Source organism: Hippopotamus amphibius, chromosome 4 (assembly GCF_030028045.1).
Source record: "Hippopotamus amphibius kiboko isolate mHipAmp2 chromosome 4, mHipAmp2.hap2, whole genome shotgun sequence".
Taxonomy (NCBI): Eukaryota; Metazoa; Chordata; class Mammalia; order Artiodactyla; family Hippopotamidae; genus Hippopotamus; species Hippopotamus amphibius.
The window spans coordinates 82,808,529-82,824,898 of record NC_080189.1 but is presented as its reverse complement, the minus strand read 5'-3'; the positions used below and the strand labels follow the sequence as shown (position 1 = coordinate 82,824,898).

The 16,370-nt window shown below is 40.1% G+C and overlaps 1 protein-coding gene across 3 annotated transcripts in view; it reads right to left on the bottom strand.

Annotated features, from left to right (window-relative positions):
- VPS41 (VPS41 subunit of HOPS complex) overlaps nt 1-16,370 on the bottom strand; it is a 182,219-nt gene that overhangs the window by 2,313 nt on the left and 163,536 nt on the right. For all 3 annotated transcript variants that reach the window (XM_057731540.1, XM_057731542.1, XM_057731539.1), the window contains 5 exons: nt 10,303-10,357; nt 9,477-9,617; nt 8,057-8,193; nt 1,196-1,295; nt 1,045-1,089 (listed from right to left, as the gene is read on the bottom strand). In XM_057731540.1, the coding sequence (XP_057587523.1) occupies nt 1,045-1,089; nt 1,196-1,295; nt 8,057-8,193; nt 9,477-9,617; nt 10,303-10,357 (478 nt within the window). The remainder of the gene's footprint in view (nt 1-1,044; nt 1,090-1,195; nt 1,296-8,056; nt 8,194-9,476; nt 9,618-10,302; nt 10,358-16,370) is intronic.

Genomic DNA, 16,370 nt, shown 5'->3' with positions numbered 1-16,370 from the left:
TGTGCTCCTGCCCTGTTCAGTAATCCCTTAAAGCTAAGTAAATGCTACACAAACTAGGTCGTTTAGTACTTCTTTATGCTGAATTTATATATAAGAAGCACTTTTTAGCATCAGCAACGATGCTTTAATTTATACTTTCAAATTATGGAAATTCCTCTTCTCATGTCCTATGATCCATACATAAAATGCTTTGATTATATGAAGATATACATAGCTACCAAGAATTATAAATAAACCAATGCATAGGTCTTTTAAGGAGTCACAGTTTCAATTAGAAGGCGAATATTTGTTTCTGTTGAAGTGTGAGATAACGTGAGTGCCTAGATCCATATAGCACTGAAAAGTTTAAAGAAAAGGGAAAGCTAGCTATAAATATTTTTCCAGGCACACACATGGTTGTTCTACCTTGGAACCTCAACAAGTTGACGGTAAGTTTTTATTTTGTTTTGTATTATACTAGGGAAGTGTTTCTCAAAGACTGGCTCCTGAACCAGGTGCATCCACATCATCTGGGAGCTTGTGAGAAATGCTGATTCTCAGGTCCCGCCCTGAACTACCAAATCAGCACCCCTCGGGTGGGACCAGCCATCTGAGTTTTAACAAGCCTGCCCACTGATGCCAACTCACTCTAAAACTTGAGAACCTCAGCTCTAAGGAATGGCAGCACCAGCATGCGACTGAGTAGGGACGTGGGCTGAAATTCTCTTCCACACTGGATTATTCCAAAAATTATATAATTTTATAAATTGTAATTAGCTAACTTCAAATTCTTTTTTTAAGATCTTTTTTTTTTTTTTGATGTGGATGATTTTTAAAGTCTTTATTTAATTTGTTACAATATTGCTTCTGTTTTATGTTTTGGTTTTTTGGCCAGGAGGCAGGTAGGATCTTAGCTTCCTGACCAGGGATCAAACCCGCATCCCCTGCATTGAAAGGTGAAGTCTTAACCCCTGGACCACCAGGGAGGTCCCCAACTTCAAAATTTTAACTTCACTAATCATTAACACATATTTGGGAATTTTTTTCCCTTCCTAAGTATCTTACCTGATGGAAGAATAGGGGAAAGGCAGGACTCACAGATGTTCTCCTCTGCAAGGAAACACATACACTTGGGATTACACAGTGTTTCTCTTTGCTTTGTCCTTTCTGATAGCAAGGCAGGCACTTCCAATATGATTCTTTCAATTTTACCCACCATCAACCAGAATGCCTTTCATTTGAGTTCGGTGCATCTTCTTTAGTAAGGACAAAGAGTCAGCTACGAGAATCTTCTTGCAGCCCTCGCGAAGCAGGATCTAATGCACACATTATAAAAGAAAAGCCATCTTAAAAAGACTCAAATGTGGGGGAGAATCCTCTTACCGCTGTTGGGCAGAGGTACAGCAGGGAGAGGCAGCTTCTTTCCCTTTCAAACCAGTTCCTCTGGCCACAGTGTGAGCTTCCACCCTTTTTTGTTTTATGGGGGGTATTTTATTGGAAGTTAGTGTAAGGTGTGCTTAAGTCAGACATTGTTTTTCACCAGAACTCATTGCTGCTTTTCAAAGAGGAAAATACTCAAGGCCTGAAGGGCTGGGAGGCTCTGGTGCAGCGCCTGCATCTTCCTCTGCTGGCCCAATAGGTCTTAGTGCACGTGGTTCTGTGCAGCTCTGTGGAAATGCCATGGAAATTCACACGATGAAGACGTCTCCACCTCCCTCTCACCCAGCCCTAGGTCACAGCAAAGGCAGAGCTGCATCCTACCTTTCTTCACACCGAAGTCACTCTCTACTCCAAAACCTACATGGACATTCTGCTTTCACAGAGTTTCAATTCATGCCACCAGGGAAGGGAACTGGAAGCGATCAGCTGTGGTCCTCCATCCCCAACTGGCTATGATAAACACGTCCTCCTCTCAGATCCCAAGAAGCACCCGCAATGGGTGAATGTAGCCAGAGGGCTTCTCCCCTAATTACATGAAGGCAAAGAGCCAAGAAAACAGAACTGACGTCCAAAGTTCGTACCCACCATTGCTAGAGCTGATAAGCAGAAAACTGCATGATTTTACTGTTCCTACGACAATTAAGAAACTGCCAATGAAGTTTTATTCTTTAAAGTGCTGCTAGAAATTGAAATTTTCAGATTCATTTTGAAAAGACATTGAAACTGAACAGACATGATGAAAGCATATAGGAAGAAGAGAAGAATTACAAATACTAATGTTGGTAAACTTTAAGAAAATTTATAAGCAAATGTATCTAGCTGTCCAGCCTCTAATACTAAAATAAAAACTTATCAAAAAGTAGAGTCACAATCACAGCAAAATGCTTCAAAAAGAGCTGGCTCTGACCTTGAGTGGGTCTTTAAGGCCCACAGCATGAATAATACAGAAGGGTGGGCCTGGCAGTCTAGACAGAAGCCACAGTGTCTGCAAACTTAAAAAAGAAAACAGGAAAAACAATACTAAGACGGAACCATTTCTTCACCACCATTACCTTTTTCTAAATAGGCACAATCTGCCCACAGAAAGTATTTTCTAGGAAAAACTTTACTATTCAGAGGCACATAGCCCGGCGGAGGGAGAATACACAGAGCTTTGTATGTTACTAGCCTCCTCCTATACCCTCATTACCTTTATTCTCTCCTATCATCATTTTCATGCCAGTCATTTGTAGCTTCTCTAGTTAAAAGCATACCTTGTTCTACTGGGTTTAAATACGAATGTATTTATCAGATAGCTGTTGAAAACTAACACAAGACTCTAGCTTCTCCCTTTCTTTCCTTATTTCTCTGCAGTTCCCCATCATTGATAATAATCCCAACCAAACGCAGAGCACCAGACTCGAATTTCATAAAGCAGTAAAAGGACCGTCCATCAGCAAAGTTACTATGGTTCACTGGAAACAGCTGCCATTAGGAGAATGGCATACAAGACTGCCAAGTTTCTGAAATTTCTGTTTTACAAGATTCTTTGAAATGTTGAAGTTTTTGCTGACATTGCCTTGTTCATACTGTAGTGCTTATCAGCACTGCTCATGAGGTAGTTACCTGGTTTTTCCAAGACCCCAATAGGATACCAGAGCCAGACAGAGAAACCATTTTACCTAATTTCTAATCCATCATTTAGGCCACAATGCAATGGGATTTAAATTCTACTTGTAAAAGCTTTGCTTTTTGTTGGGATTATTATCAAAGATGATAAATTGCAGAGAAATAAAAAAGACAGAAAGACTTTAAGGCCTCATATTGGAATTCAAAAACAATGTTATAAATACAATCTTACTTACATTTACAATAGCACAGAGTATGCATGTACCAAATTGACTAAAGAAGCTATAGTTCGTTCTTATAGCCTATCTCACCTAAAACCTGTGATGAGGCCAACTGAAATATTTTTAAAGGAAAAAAAAAGTTTTTAAATTTATATATCCCTGAAATAAACTTCTAAGATAAAATCTATCTTTTAGAAGAAATTAAGAGCTTATACACTGTGAGTCAAAAAGAAACCCATGTGGGCCCCCCAAAAAGGCAGATAAGAAAGAAGTCACTATTTCCTCTTAATTCGTCACTGGATTTCCAAGTAGAGAGCTATGGGAAATGATAAAGGTAAATATGGAAGAGAACTTGGACAGACACAGAGATGTCTGGAGTCAGTTTACCTGTGTGTGTGTAGATGTGTGAAGTTGAACAAAATGGAGCTGTTAAAGCTTTGTGCTTCTCCTAGAGATATTCATTCAGACCATGATCTGCTCGAGCAGAGGGCTGCATTCTACTCATCTCCTGGTCCATGAGACAATACACGGAGGCCCTGTAGGTACCCAGAGCAGGACCTGACATAGTAGGCACTCTAAATAAATGTGTTTGTAAACGATCAAACACATTGCATAAAAAAACTTATACCAAAAAATATAAGCTACTTTATTTCAGATTCCAAAATTAAGTATTACAGATGATTCCCATAGAAATATCAAGTTGACACTACGCAGCTGAATTCGCTATATAAAGGCATGTTTATGAAAGGCCCCTGTTGAGAACTTCAGAGAGAGACAAATGCTTTAGACACCATCTAATCTCGAGGCTCCTAAAAGTCAATGCATAGCCCAGTACCAGGCTGAGTATGTAAGAAACACCAAGGTGGTCTAAGGACCTAGCCCCTAATCCTCTCCAGCAGATCTGGGGGTGGTACCTGAAACTTGGTAATTTAAAAAAGCATTCAGATAATTCTGGTGTGCAGCCAGGCTTAACAAATATTGATTTAGTCTAATGGAAAAATGGAGATCCAGAAAGCTTATGTGCCCTCCCAAAGGTCAACAGACTTGTCAATGGCAAAGCTGGGACTAGGGTCCAAGTTTGCAAATACCATGTCCACGGCTCTTTAAAGACAACAGGCTGCCTGTTCATCTTCCAAGCCAATCCTATATATCCTCTGTTGTAACCTGCCAATACAATGAACACATCTCCAGAGACCAATGGGACAACTAGTGAGAAAAACACAAGATTCAGTCAGAAGATCTGAGTTCAAACCCAGTTCATCACCTTCCTAGACTGGCAAGTCAAACTTTTTGAGATTCAGTCTTCTTACATGTAAAATGGAGATGACAGTTCCTTAAGGACCATTATTAAAGATAAAAATGACTGTCAAGACTGTCAAAAGAAAAATGTTTAAGAATAAAGATGCTGTAACTCTTAAGAGGAAAAAAAAAAGCAATAGAAGTGGATATAAATGCTACATAAATACAATAAATAAACGCTAAATTTATAAATAAAATGCCTTACAAATATGAAACAAAAATAATTTGGAAATTGTGGTCAGTTTAATGTAAAAACAAATATCATTTATATCATATTGTTTCATAAATAACATATCAAAACAAATGTTATTTGTCCTTGAAATCAGACCTAGAAACATTTTAGGTTTATGAAGTATGATAAGGGCTACTTTTATCTTTCTTACTTCACTGAAGCTTTTAAATTTTGTTGAAGCATTATACTAACAATGTAACAAGGTATAAAAATATGAAAATAAGATAACTTTAACAACTGAAATACTGATAATGTGGTTGGTTATTTCTTTAACTTTAATGATGTCATAGACATCTAACATAGCTAATGCTAAACTTCAATTGAGAAAAGTTGTTCCATTTTAGAAAACATCAAATTAAAACTAGAAGAAATGTTCAGTTCGTTTTTTCCTCCCAACTTTCTCTGTGCCTTCTCTCTTTCCAGTTAGCAATTCACTAAGCAGTCATCTCCCAAAGCATTTTCAGTGGCCAAGTTTTAAAATGCTGTCTACCTGATTGTAAATCTGACCCTTGGATTCCCAATACAAATTAGCAAAAAAAAAAAAAAGGTGCCGAGAAGCCTCGTGATAACCTTTCTCTAACATTTGACAATGGACAGTTACTGAATGGTTCTTAATGTCCCCCAAGGTCACCCCCCCCACTGCCCTGCCCTCGTGCACAGGAGGGTCCAGATTCTTGCAAATTCACGCACCTGAAAAATGTTGGAAAATTTTTATCCCATTAAAACATGTGAAACTCAACTATAGTTTCATGAAACAAATGAAAAGACTAGACAGAATTAAAAAAAAAAGTATGTGAAACCTTTCTTGAAACTTCAAAATGCTCTATAATAGACAAGTTATTTTCTAGAGAAATAAATTTCTATTAATAAAAAAGGTAGCCTTTTTCATAGAAAATAATTCTAAACTCATTCTTCATATATAAGTAGGAAGTACCTCCTGGAATTCTTTGAACAACCTTCCCTAGTAGAACATTTTCTCTCTGCATCTTCCACCAAGATGTCTGAGGTCCAGAGGAGACTACAGAGGTGGCTGTGCCCACAGGCCCCTTCCCGGTCAGGGCTTTACAGGCTGCCACCACTCCTTGGACCCACTGGCAAAGTAACTCCCAGCCTCCTTACACCATGGACTGCACACGTATACATCTTAAGGAAAAGCTTTCATTACAGTTAAAAAATATAGTTAAGAGGATGAAATATTGATTTAGCAGCTGTTTAGTGGCTGATTTTTTTATATGGAATTCACTTTGCTCCTAATAATAGTTTTATCTGTATTCCCAGCTGACTCAGAACTATGCAAATATATTCATAAAACATACATGAGCAGTGAGACCCAACAGTGCCCCTGAGCTTGGTTCTCTGGAAAGGGCCTAGGAAGAGGGACCTATTAGGTGTTTTTGTAGGCGTTGTAGAGGCTGAGAAAAAAAAGTACATTTTCCAACCTAGAGGCTAGGCTTCACGCAGTAGAGCTGGAGGACAGAAGGGGGAATTATTTGGTCACCTTCCTTGGGGTAGAGTTGTTCAGAGACACTTAAATGACTTCCCAACAAATTGGAATTTGCAACTTGGAGCATATCCAGGCAGGCCCAGGGGCGGTGAGTGCCGAGGAGATAGAGATCACCAAGCTCACTTACACCCAGAGCTTTACATGGTCTGATACAGGAACCACGTTCCCCAAAGCCCAATTCGTGCTTCAGAATGAAGCGAATCATTTTCTGCCTGGATGGCTCTTCTGTATCCCTTGGGCTCTGCACAAAGCACAAGCCCCTCGTGTCACCTCTCCTCGCCTATTAACCCACTCCTACATTTCTCCTTCCTTCCTGGCCTTTCTCATCCTCCCTCCAGTAGCCTTCCCCTGGGTCCCCTGCAAGCCTCTGAGTTCCACCGTAAATCAACACCTGTTCACCTGGAAGATTGCTGTGGAGTAGATCGTCAGCCTACTTGCCTAACCAAATACCCATTTCTCTCCCACAACCCCCACTTCCCACAAGCCTCCTAAGCCAAGGCTCCTTGTTTTGTCACATCTCGCCCTTAGGAAAACCTCTTCTTTAAAGCTGTGGTACCCAGTAAGACCAGTCACCTGTGGGCTGCAGAGTCAACCTCCCAGTTCAAGGGGGCAGCTGGACTCTGGCTCACAGCTCGGAGCCCATTGGGACGACTCCAGCCCTCATGGTTTCTTGACTAATTCCACTCCCATGACCTCTACCTTCACCGAACTTTCTGAACATGTTCACAGTGACTCCTTTGGAAACTCTGATGTAACAATATCCTCCTCCCTGGCCACAAGCTCCTGCCCCTCCAGCTCTGCCATTCCCTGACATCTTACTTTTCTTTTTGATGCCACTGCCCTTCCTCATTTTCTTCTCCTTTTTACCCCTCTCTTACCTGAGGCCACCACCTCGAGGTCAGCAGGTGGCCCCCCCACTCTGCAGCCTTCACAGTGGCCACGGACCCACAAATCCTCATCACATGCTCCTCCTCACCTAACCTGGAGACCTCTTCTCTCCCCACAACCTTGTCCTTTGGCTCTCCCTGCAAAGTCTCTGTTTCCAGGAAAGCAGTTTCATCCACATTCTACCAAAAACTCATTTCCAAATGAAACAGAGAAAGAACACTCTAAATTTTTCAAGAATAGACTTTAAATAGTTTCTCTGGAAGCTACCAGCATTCTGAAATACAGTCACTGTTAGAGGCTTTTTAAGGAAAAGGTCGGGATGCTTTGTGATCAGCATATTAATTATATATATGAAGATAATGAGTTCCATGGCTCTTATCACAAATTCTGAATTATTGTGGATACTAAACTTGTAATACTCTAGAAAACAGACAAAAGGTAAAATAAAATTCTGCATTTTAGCATCTTTCATGCAATAGGTTACTGAGTGGCTTCACGGAAATGATCAAGCTATTTGAAAAAAAAAATTTTATTTCATTTCTCTGAATGGACACAATGCTCGTTCTACTTAAAAATGGTTCAGGTGATCTGATCAAACAGCCACTGTAACTTCTCCTGCCCCTTCCCCAAGGCCATGCTATCTTTTACCCCATAAATGTAAGAATGCCTGCTCATCAAGAAGAGAAAATCTGGGGATGGTTAAAAAATACCGATGGCTTCCTCGATGTTTTTAATTTCTCTGTTTGAACTGTAGTCCAAATATCTGGGTCTAGTTAAACTGTGACTATCAAATTGAACTGATGTCCACAATAAACCCTGGAAATGTTCTTCCAGTAGTCAGTCAACTCACTCAGCATGCCCATTTGTCCAAGAAAGGGTACTTACTTGCAGATTGTAGTCTTGCAGAATTTTAACCAAGGAGTCTCTCAAATTAGGAATCTCCATTCCTTCCTTAATACGGTGAATCAGTAGAATTGGGTCAACATGTGTGCCGATGTTGTTTAATAAGCCAGTAATAAATGCTATAAGACACCACGGAAAACAACATATAAGCAATGTAGCTAACGCAATTTTATGTCGAAAGTAACTCAAAGTAAAAGTTATTTCCTTTAAGTAAGTGTTAAAAAGCATTTGAATTTCTAAATCTTCCCAAGAACTAATCTTCCTTTACTTTCCTCAAAGGAGAAACTAAATGAGAGGAGATTTAAAAAAAAATGAGTTGGAGAATAAATGATTACTTTAGAATACAGTTTGTGATGTCAAAGCGAGACAACTAGTATTTGCTGAGAATTTACTATGGCTCAATCATCATATACTTTTCAGCCACCATATATTATAATCATATAATATTCTGCAAGGTAGGAATGCTTTTTGTTCCCATTTTACAGAAAAGGAAAATGGGGTGGTTAACGAATTCATCCAGAGTCACACAGCTAGCAATTTTTGAACCCAAATTCAAACCCAGGGCAGGCCCAGGTTCACAGTGTGCTGCATTACCCCCACTTCACCTCCGTCAAGATCCTTGACTATGACTCCATCGTGCGAAACCAGATTCTCCAAGCTGTATGCACATGTAACTACCTTAACCCGACATGGACTTGAGTAACACCCTCCTCCTCTTGTATCTCTTATTAAAGATCATAACAGTGGTTGAAAATCTTGAAACGGATAAGCCTGTTATCTTGAAACAGAGAAGGGGAAAGATTTTAAACCATGACTGCTAGTTTCTGAATCATATCTATATCTTCAGAAGACTTGCGTTACTGTTAGGTGACTTTTTCTGTTTCCTCCCAAAATGGGAGACCCAAGGCAGATAGCCACAGAGAGGCAGCAAACATATACTCCTGGTGCTGCACTGATAAAACAGGGCAGGGAAGAGAGACTCAGTACTACAGCAGCAAACCTCCAAATATGGTCAATGTCCAGTAATGGTCATGGATTTCCATAAAGAGACTTGATAAGGGCTAGACTATACACTTTCCAAATAAATGCCCCCTGTGTACAAACAAAACCAAGTATTTAAGTCCATTTGGGTGCCGTAGGTAAAAATATGCTCATGGGAGCAGAGTTAATATTATCATGTCAACCACAGGTTCTTGATCAAGTACAGCTAATAGGAAGTGAGGCTCCAGGCTTCCCTGCACAGGAAGAGTACTGGAAATCATTACTATGTACCTGGCCTATTTTTATTATAGATACTTCACCGTATTTTTACCTCAATGCATCTTGAGATGATTCTTACTCTAGACACAACTGGCTAAATGGAGAGAAAGAAGTTATGATCACAGATGGCTTTTCTGCTTACGTGGTTTGTCGATGGAATATAGAATCAGATCTTCCCAGAGTTCCCCGTCGTCCTGCTCCTTGGCAAATTCAATCGCTTTATCAACGTCATGTAATTCCTCCATGATCATCTTCAGGGCACTTCGGCTATTACCCATTCGGCCTAGCAAAAGGTGAGAATTACCACATTTATGGTATTTTAGTAAAACATTTTAAGAGAAATCACGTCTCTTAATTTGTTTGCACACTTTGACAGCAGTGACAAAAACTTATTTCCATATATGGTATCCGTAACTTCGTAAAATCACAATTTCCTGCTTACTAGGAGTTTACCTACTGAGTTCTCACTTAAGTGCTTCACATGAATTACTTCATGTGATCACCGCTACAATCCTAGGAAACCTGTTCCACTATTATTTCTATGTTATAAAAGAGGACACAGAAATATTAGTGACTTGCCAAAATCATACAGCTACTAAATGGAGATCTGGGATCTGAATTCAGGTCTGTTAGATTCTGACTTCCTTCTGATGGTAATTAAAAAAAGAACAAACTTGTCAACCCATCAACAATTTATTTTGATTTATATTGTAAGGTATGAACGGATACAGTTTTTGTTCATATATTACACAATACTAAGTGTTATCTCAAAAGCATTTATTAAATATTGTTTCCTTCTCTACTGAGCTGTGAAGTCTCCTTTTCCAAACATTAAATTCTCATACAAAACAGGCTCTAACCTCTGTGTTACTCTGGTCTAAAATCTATGTCCATTCTTAGACAAGTTACATCACATCGTCGCCCCGTTCCTTAGTTTATGGGGACCAAAATGAATCAAAGCTACTTACTCAGAAGATAAACTGTCTCTTCTACGAAGTTTCTCTGTTGACAGATCTCAAGAGCCTTCAAATAAAGCATCGTAAAAATGTTACTATGTGTTACCGCCAAGAACAGATATCTATAGGGTCACTTAAACATACAAGTTTAAGGAATTTTGTTCATTGCCTCCCTTTAAAAACAAAACAAAGCAGAAACAAAACACAAACCTCCTTAAGTTTTGCTTGTGGCTGTCCTGACTTACCCCTCAGAGAGGTGCTGGACCCGACACAATTTAACTGATAACCTATCTGAGGCAGAACATTTCAGAGCAAAGGCAGAAAGCAAGATGCTGACAGAAAGGCTCTTTCCCACCAAGCTTTCTCTTTACGCCACTTGATGTTTCTTCACTGCACTGCTCCCCACCTAATTCACAGGCACTGGTCTAAGCCCGGTTTCCCTCCACTGGATTGTAAGCTCCAAGAAAGCACTGCTGTTCACGGCTGCACGTTCCCAGCATGGAGTGTGCCACAGCTCTGTAAACATCTGCTGAATAAAGAATTACACACTGGGAATATTTCTATGACCGGCTCACAGGGTCTAAAAGAGAACTCTGCCCAAGGATGTGAAAAGTGAGAGGAAAATTGAAAAGATACATGTACCCCAGTGTTCATAGCAGTACAATTTACAATAGCCAAGACATGGAAGCAACCTAAATGTCCATCAGAAGATGGATAAAGATGTAGTAAATATATACATTGGAATATTACTCAGCCATAAAACAGAATGAAGTAATGCCATTTGCAGCAATAAGGATGAACCTACAAGTCATTATACTAAGTGAAGTAAGTCAGAGACAAATATTATATCACTTATATGTGGAATCTAAAAAATAGGACAAATGAACTTATTTACAAAACAGACTCACAGAAGTTGAAAACAAACTTATGGTTACCAAAGGGAAGGCAGGGGAGGGATAAATTAGGAATTTGGGATTAACATATACACACTATTATATATAAAATAGATAAACAAGGACCTACTGTATAGCACAGGGAACTATATTTTAAAAAAATGATAGAAATGAACTTATTTACAAAAGAGAAACACTCAAACTTAAGGAACTAACATAGTTATGGGGGCGGGCAGGTCAGGGGAAGGGATAGTTAGGGAGTTTGGGATTGACGTGTACACACTGCTTTTTTAAAATGGATAACCAATAAGGACCTACTGTATAGCACACAGAACTCTGCTCAATATTCTGTAGCAACCTAATTGGGAAAAGAATTTTTAAAAGAACAGATACATGTATATGTGTAACTGAATCACTCTGCTGTACGCCTGAAACTAACAGAACATTGTTAATCAGTTGTACTCCAATATAAAATTAAAAAAAAACACCTGACAATCAAGAAGGATCAAAAAGGAGATCAAGAAATGAGGGACCGCACAGATGACAGCATCTCCTTGAGTATAAGAAGAAAGATGCACTGGGCATTTATAAAGAATCCTGAATGAGCTGGCACACATTCACTCTGCACTCTGCTCTGGGCACTAGGGGGTCAGGGTGGATGGAGGTGCGCAGATGACAGAAATGAAAATGCTGCTGCTGACATGGAAGAGGAGGAGAAGCTGGGGACAGGGTGGGTGTGGGAGGAGGAGGAGCAGGAGTAGCAGTAGCATGAGTCCTCCCAAGGGACCGCATGTCCAGGGAGGGTCACAGAGACTCGACAACACAGAGTCCCATGCCTGGGGGAGTGTGAAGAGATGGCCACGTGCACAGATATGGGACACGAGCTCTAGATGTGGTCTCTTGTGAAAAGCTTCACAGAAGGGGTGACACCTGAACTGGGTGCACTGTGATGAGAGGGTCCACCAGGAAACGTCAGCTCACAAGCCTCGCACTGTGTTGCTCTGCTTCAGCTTGAAGCCCAGAATGTTTCTTGTGGCTTATGAAGCATCTGAGATCTGGCCCTGCCTTTCCCAACAGCTCCACCTCACTCCCTGCTCATCCCCCTGCTGTGGTCCCTCGGCCTGGGACACTGCTCCCCTCCCCCCACTCTCCACCCCTGGCAGGTCCTTCAGCAAACACTCGTTGGACCGCACGCGGGGTCAGGTCCCAGGTACTCTTTTTGCATCCTGCATACTTAATCACAGGTGCAATGAACTGCTCCCCCAACTGTTTGTCTGACTTCTGGCAGCTGGAACCACGTGCCCTGAGCCCTGTGCTTTGTACACTGCCTGGCTCACAGTAAGTGTGCAGGACATTTGTTTTAAGTAGATGAGCAGGCGGAAAAGGTTTTGGAGGAAGATTACTGGGATGCGTACTTAGAGTCGTCATTTAAAACCAACGAACCAAGAATGTTTCAAAGACAAGAACCAAGGAGATGAACAGCGCAAGTTCATGGGCTCTCGCAGCTCCATGATCCACCTTGGGAAATAACAGCAGGAGCTAGTTTTGACATTTTGATTTTTGAATTAAAATATTTGTGCAGAATATATCTTTAAATCTGTGTCTCTGGCTGGAGATGAACAGCTATCAGTAAAAGGGAGGGGGAAAAAAGCAGATCATAGAGATCAATGGAGGGGGAAAAACACAAGCTAAACATAAAAAACAAAATTTAAGTAACACCTTACTTTAGAATTGGAATGAAACTAAGGTAATGTTTTAAAGTACACAATCATTTAAGTGAGACAATGAGAAGACCTGACGGTCACAATGAGGAGAAAACACCACTAATTCGATTACTCACGATTCCTTTAAAAATTATGTGGCAGACAAAAACAGAAATATAGATCAAGGGAACAGGATAGAAACCCCAGAGATGAACCCACACACTTGTGGTCACCTAATCTATGACAAAGGAGGCAAGAATATACAATGGACAAAAGACAATAAGACAATTGTCTTATTGAAGACAATAATCTTCAGTAAGTGGTGCTGGGAAAACTGGATCTATATATGTAAAAGAATGAGATTAGAACATTTCCTCACACTATATACAAAAATAAACTCAAAATGGATGAAAGACCTAAATGTCAGGTCGGACACTATAAAACTCTTAAGAGGAAAACATAGAACACTCTTTGACATAAATCGCAGCAAGATCTTTTTTGATCCACCTCCTAGAGTAATGGAAATTAAAACAAAAATACACTTAAAAGCTTTTGCACAGCAAAGGAAACCATGAACAAAACAAAAAAACAACCCTAGAATGGGAGAAAATATTTGCAAACGAAGCAAGTGACAAGAGACTAATTTCCAAAATATAAAAACAGCTCATGCAGCTCTTTATCAAAAAAAAACAACCCAATCAAAAAATGGGGGGGGCGGGGGGGGGAGACTTAGACATTTCTCCAAAGAAGACATACAGATGGTCAACAAACACATGAAAAGATGCTCAACATCACTAATTGTTACAGAAATACAACAATGAGGTACCATCTCAAATCGTTCAGAATAGCCAGCAGCAAAAAATCTACAAACAATAAATGCTGCAGAGGGTGTGGAGAAAAGGGAACCCTCCTACACTGTTAGTTTGAATGCAAACTGGTATAGCAGCTATGGAGAACAGTACAGAGGTTCCTCAAAAAACGAAAAATAGAACTACCATATGACCCAGCAATCCTACTCCTGGGCATATACCCAGAGAAAACCATCATTCAAAAAGATACATGCACTCCAATGTTCACTGCAGCACTATTTACAATAGCCAGGACACGGAAGCAGCCTAAATGTCCATCAACAGAGGGAATGAATAAAGAAGAGGTGGTACATGTATACAATGGAATACTACTCAGCCAAAAAAGGAACAAAATAATGCCATTTACAGCAACATGGATGGACCTAGAGACTGTCACAGAGTGAAGTAAGTCAGAAAGAGAAAGACTACTGATAATATCACTTGTATGTGGAATCTAGAAAAATGGTACAGATAAACTTATTTTCAAAGCAGAAATAGAGATATAGATGTAGAGAACAAACTTACAGATACCAAGGGGGGAAGGTGGGGTGGGAGATTGGGATTGACATATACTTACAAATAGATAACTAATGAGAACCTACAGTATAGCACAGGGAACTCTACTCCATACTCTGTGGTGACCTAAATGGGAAGGAAATCTAAAAAAAGGGGATATATGTATACGTATAACTGATTCACTTTGCTGTATAGCAGAAAGTAACACAACATTGTAAAGCAACTATACTCCAATAAAAATTTTTAAAAATTACTTGGCAGAGATGGCTAGATATCCCCCAAATATCCTTTACCCACTTCTTTTACAGTAATAAGATTTTAGGTAGGTGTGTGGCTGCCCAGAATTAAAACTGAACCTCCAGGCTTCCCCATTGGTAGGAGAGCTATGTAACTAGTGTCCACCGTGGAGATGAACCAGAAATGTGGGCTGGCAGCTTCTAGGAATGTGAACCCCCTGGTCTCTTATTTTCAATCCTTTCATCCAAGTTGCTCCTGGAAACATGGGTGATACTATCTTACATCATGAGGTCAAGGTCATACAAGGTGGGGGAGGCAAGAAAAGAGCCCAGGTCTCTGACCCCATGGCTGCCACTAGCAGCAGGGCCACTTCAGTAAGACTTCCATGGGACAGAGAACTAAACTGCTCCTCTGTTTAAACCACTATTATTTTGGTATTTTTATCACTTGTAGATGAACCTAATCCTAACTCACATTTAGAAAATCCTCATTCATTTAGATTTAAAACATGGTTGGCCAGTCTCTATATGGTCATACCCATACGTCATCATCATAAAGAATGCAACTTTCTTACCAACTCTTAACTATTCTGGAATCACACTAGAGCAAAGACAGGATACACATGTGAGAAGTTAAATAATAACGGGAAAAGCAAAAAAATTGGAAGTCAGAGGATCTGGGACTATTCCAAGAAGAAAACTATTGAGAAACTGATTTGTGCTAGCTGCTGGAGATACAAATGGACCAACAGTATATGGTCTGGTGAAACTGTGTCATTCACAGAGAGAAAGCAAATGGTAATTTAACAAGGAAGAACAAATCTGACTCCATGTTGGATCTGTTTCTTATATGGCTGTATTCTATTGCTTTTGCTACAAGTTAAGAATGTTGCCTAGAGCCTGAAATACACAGGATAGCTCATTTTCAAGACTCTGACCTTTAAGGGTATAAGTTTTCCATTCATATACAGATAAAAGGTTGCAGAACAGAGAGTAACATTTGTCTCGTTGGAGGTTTACAGGAACATCCTGACCAGGTCTATGTGGAAAGCTTTAAGAACAAAGGATTCTGACACCAAGAATTTGCAGCAACCAACCATGCCCCTCCCTCGCCTTGCCTTTAAAAACGCTTTGCTGAAACCCTTTGGGGAGTTTGGGTATTGGGGGGGCACAAATTGCCCATCTCCTTGCGTGGCCCTGTAACAGACCTTTCTCTGCTCCAAACTCGGATGTTATGGTTTCTTTGACCTCACTGTGCATCGGACACACAGAAACTTGGGTTTGGTAACAGTAATACAATTCGATAGATATTATAAAATGTTTAGAGAAAGATAATGTGAATAAAGATGAGTATGATGCTTAAAGTGGTGTTTATTACTAAAAGGTGTCCATAAATCAGTCTGGTACCTGGAAATTCACTGACACTTTAAAGTACCACTCAGAAGTTCCAAACAGAGCCACCCTCCTATTCTTGAGCACATGAGGATGCTTGAAAACATGCATGTCTCAAACCGCGAAGATACTACGTAGTCTGAAGATTCACCTGAGCTGTCCAAGACAGCAGCCACTTACTATTTAAATTAAAACCTCTGTTCCTTGCTATCCGTATTTCAAATACTCAGTTGCCACATATGGCTCGTGGCTACCTCGTTAGAGTACATTGTGGACCATTTTCATCACTGCTGGAAGCTGTTCTGGATACTATCAAAAATGACCATTCATGTGGGAAGAAGTGTCTGAAGGCAAGCCTAAAGTCGAGAATGGTCTGGAAGGCGAACAGACGTGTAATACCAACCTCAGAGGTAATCTGGGTCTCTGAAATTTGAATTTCACGGATTTTTAAATGTTGTATGACTAGTTTCTAACAGTATCTTAAATTATCCT